This window comes from Streptopelia decaocto (genome assembly GCF_964273445.1).
Source record: "Streptopelia decaocto genome assembly, chromosome: 6".
NCBI lineage: Eukaryota > Metazoa > Chordata > Aves > Columbiformes > Columbidae > Streptopelia > Streptopelia decaocto.
This window is the reverse complement of record NC_138660.1, coordinates 43,925,941-43,939,799: the sequence shown is the minus strand read 5'-3', so window position 1 is coordinate 43,939,799 and position 13,859 is coordinate 43,925,941. Positions and strand designations below refer to the sequence as shown.

Here is a 13,859-nt window from a genome sequence, read left to right as displayed (position 1 = left end):
TCACTCTCCTATCTTTGCTGATAGTAATTCATCTAAATATCAAATATTTCCTCTCCTGATGCCACTACAAGCATTTACCAAATGATCTTAGAAATGAAACCAGGAAGATTGAACTTTTAAGGTTCCTAGTAAAGTATTGACTGTAACTGGAATATACATATTGTTCATAGTCTGTATTCCAATATCAGAGATTGGGCAGAGACCACTGGCAATAAACATGCAATCAATGTTATGGCTTTAAAAGAATATTTCTGAGAAAAAAAAAAAAAGGTGAAAATGAATGATAAGAAGATGGACAGAAATAAAAGGAAGGTAGAATGAACAAGAGACTGATAGGAAAAAACAAAAAAAAAAGATGGAAAGAACAGACTCTTTTTAAGATAAAAGACTTCATTCTTACAACCACCTGTTATAGTTTTCACCTTCTACACAGCAAAACAAGCTTATCCAAGCCACGCCTTGCTCATATTGTAGTTGTATAGACACAACTAACTGATTTTATCACTGAACTAAGATTTTTGTCCAAGGTCCCCACTGGCCCACTGCTTCAGTGCCGATATAAGGCAGCACTATGGAACAAGTATGGTTTGTTACTCTACCTTCAGCTGGCTTTTCAGTTGGAACAGCAACCTTGGCATCAGGAACATCTAGAAAGTCAAAGTATTTAATTGACAATTAAAAAAGAATAGATTTGAATATGCTGTCCTGAAGCACAGTAGCTCAGGCTTTTATAATCTTTCTTGTTCTAGTTTACAAGGATTGTAGATTGCTCCTCAAGAATAAGCTAGCTAATAGATAACTAATTGTATTAATATTTCAGTCTGGCCAGACTTTACACTGTTTCTAAGTCATTCTTGCTTCATTTTGAAGTAGGCTCTTAAGAACATTCAGAAAAGAAGATTGTGTTTTATCATATGGAGATGGTTGCTACACATTTTGCCTCCTCAGTTATTTTCAGTTGTGGAGAGGACATAGAATCTATTCATAGGTACTTCTTCATTGCTCTCTTCCTCAGTCATTCAAACAAAAATAAAGTTTTGTGTTTCAGAGAATAAAAAATAAAGCAGAGCAATGCACTGAATCTACGACAGAGTATAGACTTGATCTTCTGCCAGTTTTGCTCATGATATTTACCTGGTGGCTTCAATTCCAGTTTGATTTCTGCAAAAGAATATTAGATTTATTTTAGGAGTATTTATTTTTCCAGAATCATGCTTCAAACTCACGAATTTGCAGGTGGTTATGATCACAAGTTTGTTTAGCAAATTTGCTAACCTTTGGTTACCAGGTAGAGCTCTGCAGTGCTTCTTGCTTCTCCTCTTGGTTCAAGACGAGCAATTACAGAATATACGCCTGCAATAGCCAAGAATGTCGATATTTGTATGCCTTTATGATTAAAAAAAACCCAAACAACAATATCAGATAAAAGAATGTCATCGACACAAATATTCCATGCATTTTTACCTTCATCTTCTGCAGTAACATTGTGAATAGTCATATAATGACAGCGACCTTCACTTCTGAAGCTGTACTTGGGACTCTCTGTCAGTTCAGTGGGGCCTTTATACCATGTCACAACTGCATCATCAAAAGACACTTCGCACTCAAAGGTTGCAGACTGGTGTTCACTCACTACGATGTTCTGTATGCTCTTTGTGAACTGAATTGGTTCCGCTGTTTTTAGAAACAAAAAATATATCAGTTGTTATGCACCACCAGGCCATCCAGCTTATCTAATTCCTTCTCATTGTTTTCATAATAACAGCTACATTATAAGAGGTAATAACAATACATCCTGAAAAAGTAGAGTAAGAAAAAGGGATTCCATCTTCTATGAAGTTTTCTATGTAAGAATGAAGATTAGAAGATGTAAGAGTAAAATTATAACAAGATCACTATGCAGATAAATTATACAAGAGAAGCCATTAAGGAAATTAGAGTTAAAGAATAATTAAGAAAGACATGAAATAGAAAGAAAATATAAGAGTGTCAGAGAAAAATAAAATAAAAGCAAGTATGACTCAGATTGTCTGAGGACCTGGGGACATTAGTAATGGTGTTGTAGTTAAAAATACTAACTTAAACAAATATGTCATGTATTGTTCAAAGAGAAAAGAGCAAAATTTATTGTTTAGTCCATTTCCAAGTTTGTTAATATCTCTTTAAGAAATTCCTTTTCTTTTCATTTGTTCTGTTAATGGAATATCCAGAAATTGTTTATCACTACCGTAATAAGAAGATTCTTTATCTGTTTACAAACCTTCAATGGCCAGATCTGCAGTTGTTTCTAGATTGTCAAGCTTGCAGGTATACTGTCCCTGGTCTTCTGTTCTAACATCCTTGATGATGAGTTTGTGTACTTTGTCAGAGACTTGTGTTGAATATCTCCCTCCTATCTTAATGGGTCTCCCATTTCTATACCACTGAGACTTGGCATTTGGGATAGAGAACTGACAAGACAGCGTGCATGTGTTTCCTTCCTTGAAAGCAGTATCATGAAGATGCCGTTCAACTGCAGGTTCTATTAGCATGTTAAAACATACATTTTAGCAGACATCAGACAGTGGCATAATTCAAGTGTGAATTGAAATACATACTTCAAAAATAGACTTACCAATGACAGTTAGTCTGGCACTGGCAATGTGTGGTCCACACACTATTCTGAAATTTCCCTGATCTTCAAGTTGACAGTTCCTGATTCTCAATATGTGGCGATCACCTTCAATTCTAATTTCATATTTGTCATTGGAGTCCAGTTTCTGGGTTCCCTTGTACCATGAAAGTTTAATTTCTGGATAGTTAATTTTAATCTCACATTCAAAGATAGCATCTTCATCTGTCAAAACCGTCTGATTTTCAATGTCCCTGATCAGAGTAACAGGCTGAAAAATATTAGTTCAAATTAGTTTCCAGTTCCATGTGATAGGTTGGAATATTCACAAATCAGTCCAACAATGTTACCTCTGTCTGTGTGAGTCGTTGCTGAATAAAAGCTACAAGTTCATCAAATTCCTGATCTTCTCTTCGAGCTTTTTCTGTGAGCTCAATTTCCTGTGAAAAGGCAGAATATACTCAAAGATTAAAGGATTATAAGTGTCAAGCTGTCATGTTTATCCAACGCAGAATTAGTTCCTACATCAAGTTTTCTGTAAGTAACATATCTTCCCATCTTAAAAACTGCAGCGAAGCTGTGAAGACAGAACATGCTTGGCCAGAATGACAATTCCTTCTCCTTGGGTTCAAACATACAAGACATCAAGAACTGTCAGAAGATCTAAAGAGGAACGAGAAATTCCTGCACACGTAGTAACATCAGAGCATGGACACCAAGTCTGTTCAAAGGAACCGTGTTGATCCCAACAAAGCCAATGCTGCAGTCATGCTGTATCTTACCAATCTATGGCTTTCTTCTGCTTGGGTTTGCTTCAGTAATTCAAAGGCTTGCAGGAGGCCACGGAAATCTGTAATTCCATACATGCGAGCATATTTCTCATATTCTTTGGGATCTACATTTTTGAGAAGTTCCAATATATCAATAGGTTGCTCTTCCTCTCCTTCCTTCCTTTTTGGAGTGCTATTCAAATCAATGATATAAGTTAAATATACTTTCCTAGAAAGTTGTTCACTTAAAAACTGAATCAGCTTAGAGCTGCCCTGTGCAGTGGAAGCCTTTAGTTTAATCTAGTCAGATATTTCTATTTTTAGTACAGTTATTCATAGTTAGCAAATATTACAAAATTGTATCTTAATCTGAGATTTATAATAAAAAAAAGTTTCTTCTCTATTGATGGCAATTTAATCTATAAAAATTTCCATATACCTTTTTAGTTTTGCCCTGAGATCTCCTTCAACAACAGCTTCTTTCTGTCTTTCTTCGACTTGAAGGTTTACACTCCTCTCAATTTCACCATGTTCATTAAAAGCTACACATTTGTACAGGCCAGAATCAGTTTTTATTGCATCCTTTATTTCTAGTTTGGCTTCATCTCCTCTCTGCTGGATTATAACGCGACCTCCCTGGTTGAGTTGCCTCCATTTTCCCTTCATCCATTTAACTTTTGGAATAGGGTCTCCTCCAACTTTTGCAACAAATGTTGCAACAGTCTCTGCAGAAAGATGCAAATAAGGAAGCTAAGTCTTTCCAGATGTCTATGACAGCAGGATATAATCTCAAACAAAAAGTATGGGCAAAGAGAAGACAAGTTACTTCTTTGATTAGAGTGCTTACTTTCCATGACTTTGATACTCTGAGGCTCTGACACAAAATAAAGTTTTCCTTCCACTTCTGCTTTCTTAGCTGCTGGTGCAGCTGCTGGTTTTTCTAAAAAACAGTCAAACAATTAAAATAGATGATTTCAGGTAATAGTTTATGGTCATGCATGATGATGCTTCCAAAGGAATTAAAAAAAAAAAAAAAAATACAGAAATAGAACAAAATTCATAGAAGGATATGCAAATAAGAAGCCTCATTTTCTAAAATGGATCACTTTTTCTGAAGGTATCATCTTTTCTGCCTATTTCTGGAAATTTCGCCCTCAGAGTTACTTGCATTTTTGATCAGTGATCTGTTAATCTTTTTTTTTTTTCTTCTTCTTCTTCTTTTGCACTGTTTATAGCTTTGCAGCCACCCAGAGAGTGAAAAAGATACTATTTCTACATATTACTCAACTCTTATGTCTTTTATGCAAGGCTAAGGCAAGGCCTACATGGAAGTACTCATGCTTAGATAATATTTACTTCCAGCTAAAAGGTCAATATGTCTTAGAGTTGTAACAATCCTAAAGCAATTAGCCTTTAAGGCCACACGCTCAATCAAATTACTTTTGTATTTTCCTTTAATAAACACTACTTCCCCCATTGGTTCCATAAAATATGGATTTTCAACTCATTTAGCTTGCATTTTTGTTTAGATTTAGAAAGTAAATTCTTTACCTTTTTGGTAAGAATATACTATTGATTTGACACTGATCTCCCACTGTTTATGTCACTATTTACAAATAAATTATTGTTAATTATACTGTCTTCCCAGATTTTACACTTTTGCAAAGAACTAAAAGATACTATTTGTTATTAGATTATTAACATTTTTGTCCCACAAACAAAGCAGGATGGAACTTTGTTTTATATTTCCATCATATACCTTGATTTTCTCCATATTACTGTACCTTTAACTGTCACTTTGGATTTGCAAGTATCAGTGCCAGCTGCATTTGAAGCTTTGCATACGTATTCTCCTGAATCAGATTTTGTAACTGCAGCAAGTTCCAGAAGAGCTACTCCATTAGCAAAGCTGAAGTTACATCTGTCTGAAGTTCTTATTTCTCTCCCTGCCTTCAGCCACTGAATCCGGATTGGTTGTGATCCTTGGACGTGACAGCTGAGCTGTACGGTATCACCTTCCTCTGCTGCTGCTGGCTGAAGAGGCCGGTCAAAAACAGGAGGCTTTTTGGGTTCTGGAATATGAAAATGCTTGAGTGAATACTCAAGGAAAGAAAGTATAATTGATTGCGTAAGAGAGGAGGAGATACATGTGATTCTTAAGAAGACAATGGCAAGGAATGAAGGAGATTAAGCAGAAGTCTGAGAATGGCAATCATAGTTTTAGAGAAAGCAATAAATATCAAGAGAGTATGTCTTCTAGGGAAACATGGAAGAAACGTATTTTCTTCAAGCAGCAAGGACATTCACATGCAAAAAATAGTATAGGAACTAAAGCACTGCTATTAGGCTACAGAAATATATAAGCACATTTAAAAAAAACAAATACGCAATTTCCTGCAAGAGTATTATGATGAAGTGCCATGCTGTCACAACACACTGTAAAGGCTGCCCAAGCTTTAATGTGTTTGAACAGAAATGCTGTTATTCCATGAAAAGAGAAGGATTAAAAATTCAACAGGAATGTCACATAAAGATTTCGATGTTCGCTTTAGATCATTCCTAGCAAATAGTGAAAAAAATGAAGAAGACTCTCCCTGTAAAATAGTTTTATTTTAATCACAAAATGAAAAGAATTCCTTGCTTTTGTGACTTAACTCAGTTTTATATTGTCCATCTCAGGACAAATTACTGCTCTTAAGGTAAGCACAAACAGGTCACAAGACAGAAGCTGTATATTTGCAGCCAATATACAACAAAGACAAGTAGAAGCAGAAAAAAAAAAAAAACCAAAACAAACCCAAACAAAACTTCAACTAACCTCTGATAACAACAGAAGATGTACACAATACGCTTCCTGCTTCATTGGAAACTTTACAGGTATATAAACCAGCGTCTGATTGGTCTATGCTCTTTATATGCAAAAGTAAGGTATTGTTTTTGAAAGATATTTCACAATGAGGGCTTGAATGAACTTCCTGATTGTTTTTATACCAAGCAACAGTCAAAGGCTGAGAGCCGGAAACACGTCCCTCAAGTTTAAGTTCATTCCCTTCTGTTTCTTCTACTGCTTCGGACAGTTTCTTAGTAAAAGTAGGTGGAATTTTTCGTTCTGTAAAAAGAAAATAACATACTATTCAAATTATATGAATCAAACCCAAAATGAAATATTCTAAAGAATACTTTTCAAGAAAAATTTGAACATTTAATGATATTTGCTCTCATTAAAATATTTTTTTAAAGAAAACATACAAAGATGAAAAACAGATGTCTTGCTCTTACAGTCACTGTCATAGTTGATTCTCATATTTGGAAAAAAAAAAATCCTCTTATATTGATTTAAGTCAAATGCCATTTAAAAAACCCAAGATTTTTGTCAAGTTCTCAAGAAAGAAGTAGGCCAAATCCTATAAAGAAACTAGGCTGAAGAAAATATTATTTCACCCTTCCTAATTCTCTTAAGAGATCCATGGGTATCTCCAGATAGGTACTTTCAAGCTGTATCTCAAAAGCTTTTCTCAAACTTACCTTGCAGCAATAAAGCTAACTTCCTTTATAATAAAGGAAGAAAAACATACACACAATGTATTATCTGTTCAGTACCTTTAACAGTTAGTTGAGCTGTGCAAGAGTCCTTTCCAATTTCATTGCTAGCATAACATGTATACTTTCCAGAGTCTCCCCTGTCAACTCTCAGGATGGTCAAGTGGGCTGTGTTGTCTACATAACTGATCTGGTAGTTTCTTCCTGTTCTAATCTCTTGGTTATCTTTTGCCCAAGTAACTCTAATAGGCTGTGTTCCAGAAACATGACACTCAAAGTCAGCACTTTCTCCAATAATACCATCCACAGGTGCAATTGGCATGTCAAAGAAAGGAGGAGTCTTCCCTTCTGAAGAGTGAAAGAAATAAAAAAGCATCACTTTAAAATGTCAATTTGTTTTAAACCTCTGTGAAATAAGTATTATTTGTACAATATTAAATTAATATATAAACAAAAGGTGAGTTTTAAGATATTTCCATTAAATATTTCACAGTCCACCGACCTGTAAGGACAAGCCTGCCACTAGAAGAAGCAGTCCCAATTGCATTGGTAGCTGTGCAGGTATATTGCCCAATAAGGCTCCTATCTGTCTTCAAAATCTGGAGAGTTGCTACATTATCTATGAAGGATGTATGAAGATTGTAGTCCTCTTTTACACGTGCACCATCCTTAAACCAAGATACTTCAATAGGTTCTGAACCAGCAATGCCACAATCAAACGTAACTGGTAAGCCAACAGTTTCATGAACATCTCTTAATTTTCGTGTAAAAGAAGGAGGAAGTTTACGCTCTGTAAGAAAACAGGTTTTGTACAGTGAGGGCTTTCAGAAGACATGCACTTATTACTATACTCGCCAATAATCACTGCCTAATATACTGTAGAGTATACTGTATTTTTGCTCCTAATGTCTGACGAAAAATGTTACTCAGCATGTCATTTATTTGGAACCTGATGTGCTAAGAGCACTGTGAATACAGTTGCAAGAAAATATATAACCATTGTGCCCCCAGTTACACCCAGTGAGCCTATTTAACCCTCAGGACTGCTAGTGGTGGAAAAAAACAAATACATTCATGGGGAAGGAGGTTGTATCCCTGCAGAAGAGCTGTAATCAGTAAGAGACGTATTTCGATTAGCTTTACTGGTAGGCCTTTGCTAATAGAAGACAGCGCCAGAGGGTATCTTATAGATCAAGAAACAGTAAAGTGTTTAACAAGGAAAAGATAATACTCTGTTTTTCAAAATAGCAAAGCACACTTAAGAAAAATAGGCCATCTTCCTGTTTTTAAAATAGAAATATTCACCTTGAACTGTCAGCAAAGATGATGAAGAAGCCTCCCCAACAGTGTTTTCTACTTTGCAGATGTACTCCCCACTGTCACTACTGTCCACCTGGCTGAAAACCAGAGTGGCAACTTGGTTCTTAAAGTGCATTTTCATAGTAGCAGTTCCTCTCAGCTTTGTGTCACCCTTGTACCATGACACCATCATTTCTGGTGTTCCAGCAACCTGGCACTGTAAAGATGCAGAATCCCCAACAGTCACCTGCACCGGCTCCAAGGGTGTAATGAAGTAAGGTGGTTCTGAAGAACAAACACACACCATTAGCATAAAAACATATTGCACCATGACTATTAGTAGTTCAAATGACACTTGAATAGATGGCGGCTTGACGCACCTAGTATTGTGATTGCACCATGACAATTATCTTGTCCAGAATCATTTTCAATATGACAAGAATATTGCCCCTGATCTTCTAGTTTGCTACTAGGGATTTCCAGTATGGCAGATGTCTCTGTAGTGGTGATGCTACACTTTTCAGAGTGCATTATTTTTACTCCATTTTTCTTCCATGTCACTGAAATTGGTGGAGTACCCGTATATGTGCATTCCAAGATCAAATTTTTCCCTTTCTCTACACTTAAATCGTTCACCTTCTTCACAAATTTGGCTGGTTCTATAATGAACAATGGGAAGAAAACAAAATAAATAAAGCCAAGAGATAATTTTTAGAAGCATAAGAAGCATAAGAAACAGTACTCTGGACAAACCTTTGACAAAAAGATGTGTTGTGCAAGAAATCTTCCCTGCCTCATTAGAGACTTGGCAGGTGTAGTCTCCACTCTGAAGTGGATGTACATCAAACAGCTCCAGTTCTGCAACTGAATCTTGCAAGGTGATATTGCAACTGTGTCCTGGTACTAGCTCAACACTACCTCTAAACCATTTAACTTCCAACGGAGAGGAACCTTTTACGATACTGGTGAAGGTTACGTTTGCCCCAGATAAAACATTCAGTGGTTCAGGTTTCTTCACAAAAGATGGTGGTTCTAAGTATGCAAATAAAACAGACAGAGAAGAAGTACATTTGAATTTCTGATGAAGAGCACAGTAATCAGAAATATGTAACAAAGCAAAGAATGAAGTCCTTCTGAAAAGGAATGTATGCCCTCTGACTCTGGCTTCTTATTGATACTGACCTCTAACACTCAAAAATGCGCTGCATTCATCAGACCCAGCTACATTACTAGCTGTGCACAAATAAGTTCCCATATCAGATTCCTGAAGTCCATTCACTTTCAAAGAACAGGTATTGTCTGTAAGGGTAGCCTGATACTTGTCTCCACTGGTAATCTCCTGTCCATCATGAAACCAGGAAACCAGAATAGGTGGTGACCCATAAACTTTGCACTCCAGTACGGCGGAAGAACCCAGCTGACCGTAAGTTTCTTTCAGTTTTCTTGTGAAAGAAGGAGGTATAATACGATCTGCATTTGTTAAAAAAAAAAAAAAAAGTAAAAAATTACCATTCAGGAGTTTCAAATGCAAAAAGTTCCCCATATATAATAAAATCAGCTAACTTTCTTTAGATAGATTCGCTTTAGCAATCTGCTCCTACACACCTAAGTCATTGAAAAATAGATAGTTGATGGTTATGGATATGCTGGAAATTTCGTTCACATTTTTTGAGGGACACCTTTTACTTTTGCAGTTCTTTGTCATAAGCAACAATATTGCACCAGGTGTCCAAGAATACATGCAGATTAAAGCTGAAGAAATCAATCCCTTGCAACAACTCCTGTCCCTCAAAGGTTAGGTAGGCATCTGTTCTTGACTCCTGTCAAAGTGGTAGGCCAAGTACTCCTAATACTATACAAGCAATTAGTCTCTCAGGTTGCCTGTCATGAGAAACTCTTTGCTATCCAAAAGCTTTAAAAAGGAACCATAGGATCAGATATGATTCAAAAAAGACTAGTCAACTAACCTGAAACATGCACTGAAGCTGTGCAGCTGCTTTTACCAACACTGTTTTTCACCTCAAAAGTATATTCTCCACTGTCTTCTAGTCCTGCATTGAGGATCTTAAGCCCAGATACTTTGTTGAAGAAACTGATTTTATATTTATGGTCAGTGGACAGTTCATTCCCATCCTTAAACCACCTAGCAGTAAGCTCTGGTGTGCCGTCTACTGTGCATTCCAGAGTACAAGAGTCTCCAGCTGTAACTTTAACTGGGCCTGGCTTCTCTACAATGACTGCAGGTTCTGCAATGAGATGCAAGTCACAACATTTTTAAAAACAATGTAATAGTTATAAGTATCATAAAATTTGCAATTTTAAAGCATCTTAAAACACATTGTGTTTTTTATCCCATGCTACCAACCTAGCACTGTCAGTGTGGCAAAGCATTCCTGAACTCCAGCATCATTTTTTATCTGACAAATATATTTCCCAGCATTGGCTGGTTCTGCATTTCCAATCTGCATAGTTGCAAGGTTTTCTGAATAGGAGATCGAAAGATTATCACTTTCTCTAATGATTTCCCCTTTGTCTTTCAACCACAGAACAGAAATGGGCTGTGATCCTTCTACTGCAGCCTGCAGTTCAATCGACTCCCCAACGACGACAGTGAGATCACTCAGCTTCTTCACAAAGGTTGGTGGTGCTATTTAAGAGAAGATATTTAACAGTGAAAAAAAAAAACAAACACGCCAGGAGCAGAAAAGTAGGATGAGAATGACAGGAACAACAAAATGCCAAGTAAGTGCCAATCATCTTTATACAAACCTCTTAGTGTTACAGAGCCAATACAGGAGTCACTTCCCACATCATTTACAGCTTTACAGTGATATTCACCAACATCTGCAGTATCCATACCAAGAATGTGAATACTAGCTAGGTAGTTCTCAGACATGACCTTATACTTCTTGCTGCTCCGAATTTCTCTTTTGTCTTTATACCATGAAATCTGGAATGGAGGAGTGCCCTGAAGCTCACATTCCAGGTGAACATCAGACCCTTTCAAGGTCTGGACTGGATGGGGCTTCTTGGTAAACATGGGGGGTGCTGAAAAAAAAAAAATGGAGGGGAGGTTGAAGTTTGTGTTATTGGAGCAAAGGCAATTAAAGAGAACAAACTATTCAAGAAGCCATTCTAAAGCTGAACAGCAAAGACAAACCATAAATAAGAAAGATGTCCCACAGCCTAACAAAGAGGCAAGAGCTTTGCCATCTATTCAGACAGGTTTTAGCCTCATTAAAGAAAGTGGGATTTAACAGCTTGTTCACAAAGGACTCACACAGATAGAAAAGTGAGGAAAGAACTGGGATTCTAACCTTTTACTTTCAGTGAGGTACTGGTGCTTGCACTACCCGCTGGGTTCCGAGCTTCACAAGTGTAGTCACCGCTGTCCTCAACACTGAGGTTGTGCATTTCAATGACTGCCACTGAATCCATAAAGGACATTCTGTATTTTTCACTGGGATGGATCTCAGTTTCACCTTTGTACCAGGTGATTTTGATTTCTGGAGATCCACCTACTTTGCATTCATACTTAGTAGAATCATGCTGTTTCACAAGTCTTGAGGAGTCTAGTTTCTTAATAAACCTTGGTGGTTCTGGAAAGCCAAAAATTGGAGAAGGCGCTTTAAAATGCACTGATCCTTTGGATGATCAGGAAAATATGTAACAGAAAATGTAAACTTTGGGGACTTAAGCAAACATTCTAATTTTGCAATTGTTATGATTTTTTTCAGATTATTTCCCACACTACTTCTCCTTCTATGTATTCAGTACAGATAAGTTAACGTGTGGCTTTCTTTAAGTAATATCTCCTTGTAATATATTTGTAATCAAAATGCCTGATGGAAATGTAAGAATCCAAACTGTTCATCCAAGAAATATTATTAAGAGCATTTATGATGAGCATTACAGTAACTTTGTATCTTAATATGTCATTAACAACGGATCTAGTCAATAAATGTATCTGCATTATAAACCTTCACACATTTATTGCAAAGCCAAACATAAAGGTGCATATAGGGAATAAAAGTAGGTAGCAAAACAAGAGGTTCAAAATAATTATGCTGGGAAGAATTATGAGATGGCTGGTGTTACAGAAACTGGTGTTAAAGGTCCTATGACTGAACAGTAAACCGGATGGTTGCATTTTGTTCCGTAAGGAGAGAAAGGAGTGGATGTTTGACACTTTTCATCAAAAGTACCATACGGATGATTCAGAATCACAAGACTGACTGCTCATAGATCAAAGATGTAACTATTAAAACCAAGTGGTGGTAACGTGGGCACAACAAACAATTCTCTCTGCAAAACAGGATGAAGTGCCTCTTTGTTCATCTCTCTGTAAAGTGTAGGATGAATATCTATTTTATTGTGGGTTACTTCAACTTGTGGGACATTTGTAGAACATCCTATGTTGTTAGTAACAAAACTTCCTTAGAGTTTCTAAAAATAGAAATTATGGCAAGGACTCTTGGAACCTTAGTAATTTACTATCAGATTTCACTTAGACAAAGAGTTGATTATCTGTCTGCACAGTAACAGTTGCTGGGTAGTCACACTCTTTCATTCCCCAAAAAATAAGATATATGAGTTAGCAAGGTATATACTTAAAATGTAAAGTAGTTTCTAGAACCTGAAGCAATTTTTAAAACTACAGATTGGGAATAATAGATGTTAAAGTGGGAAAGTTAATAAAAAACTGGGAGATTTTCAGGGTCAATTGAACAAAAGATGTTAATTTACAAAGAAAAGGTTGTGTGTCATAGAAGTGAGGCAGCATTTGCTCAAATGAAACACATGAAAATCAATGCACACAAAGAGTTTGCCCTTACAAGTTCTATGAAACTGGTTGACAAACAATGAACATAATTAATTTTACAGTCCTGGGGAAACTGTACAAATTCTAAAGTACTGAATTTCAGGATCAAAAAAAAAAAAAAAATAATCCTGGAAAAAAAACCAAAAACAACAGGATTTCTATGAAAAAAGAGTTGAAGAGTAAGAAAATAAATAGGGTCAGTTGGAATCATTTTATGAATGGTAACTCCTGTCAAGTAAACCTAATAGCAATGTTATCACTAATAATAAACAGAATTGTGATTCTGGTGGAAACAAGCTTTAAATCTATTGAAGAGGTTAGATTTCTTGCTACAATCTTTCAATACTTTTTTGAGTCAAGCTACATCATAACAACATCCCTACTTGCCACTGAATACACAGGTAATTCAGTCTGTCGCACTCTTCTCACCCCCACCAATAAAAAACCCTATGGACAGAATATATTCTAGATATATATAATGCATTTGACAATCAGTCATTGCAAAATCTTGCTAGTGGTAGTTCAGCTTGCTGTGTTATTTGTCTTAGAGAGTTAAAGTCATAGTATTTACTCTTAAAATGTTTTTGGCTTTGTCCCCAAAATTCATACAGAGGGGAAAACAAAAACAAAACAAAACAACAAAAAAACCCAAAAACAACAAAAAAAACCCCACAACCAATCAAAAAAAAAAAAAAAAAGAAGAAAAACAAACCACCACCAAAAAAAAAAAAACCAAACCAAAACCCACACAAAAAACCCCACAAACAAACAACAGAAAAAAAGGTAAGCACTAAATCAATAAGGACATTTGAACTCA

General features: G+C 36.2%; 1 protein-coding gene across 6 annotated transcripts in view; it reads right to left on the bottom strand.

Annotated features, from left to right (window-relative positions):
- Nucleotides 1-13,859, bottom strand: part of LOC309441494 (titin-like) — a 242,725-nt gene that overhangs the window by 152,820 nt on the left and 76,046 nt on the right. For all 6 annotated transcript variants that reach the window (XM_082056179.1, XM_082056180.1, XM_082056181.1 and 3 more), the window contains 22 exons: nt 11,538-11,819; nt 10,990-11,268; nt 10,586-10,867; nt 10,188-10,466; nt 9,403-9,690; nt 8,974-9,252; nt 8,601-8,879; nt 8,227-8,505; nt 7,424-7,711; nt 6,982-7,269; nt 6,200-6,490; nt 5,166-5,453; nt 4,229-4,321; nt 3,821-4,106; nt 3,394-3,574; nt 2,962-3,051; nt 2,615-2,882; nt 2,261-2,521; nt 1,465-1,674; nt 1,276-1,353; nt 1,135-1,161; nt 600-647 (listed from right to left, as the gene is read on the bottom strand). In XM_082056179.1, coding sequence (XP_081912305.1) covers nt 600-647; nt 1,135-1,161; nt 1,276-1,353; nt 1,465-1,674; nt 2,261-2,521; nt 2,615-2,882; nt 2,962-3,051; nt 3,394-3,574; nt 3,821-4,106; nt 4,229-4,321; nt 5,166-5,453; nt 6,200-6,490; nt 6,982-7,269; nt 7,424-7,711; nt 8,227-8,505; nt 8,601-8,879; nt 8,974-9,252; nt 9,403-9,690; nt 10,188-10,466; nt 10,586-10,867; nt 10,990-11,268; nt 11,538-11,819 — 4,944 coding nt within the window. The remainder of the gene's footprint in view (nt 1-599; nt 648-1,134; nt 1,162-1,275; nt 1,354-1,464; nt 1,675-2,260; nt 2,522-2,614; nt 2,883-2,961; nt 3,052-3,393; nt 3,575-3,820; nt 4,107-4,228; nt 4,322-5,165; nt 5,454-6,199; nt 6,491-6,981; nt 7,270-7,423; nt 7,712-8,226; nt 8,506-8,600; nt 8,880-8,973; nt 9,253-9,402; nt 9,691-10,187; nt 10,467-10,585; nt 10,868-10,989; nt 11,269-11,537; nt 11,820-13,859) is intronic.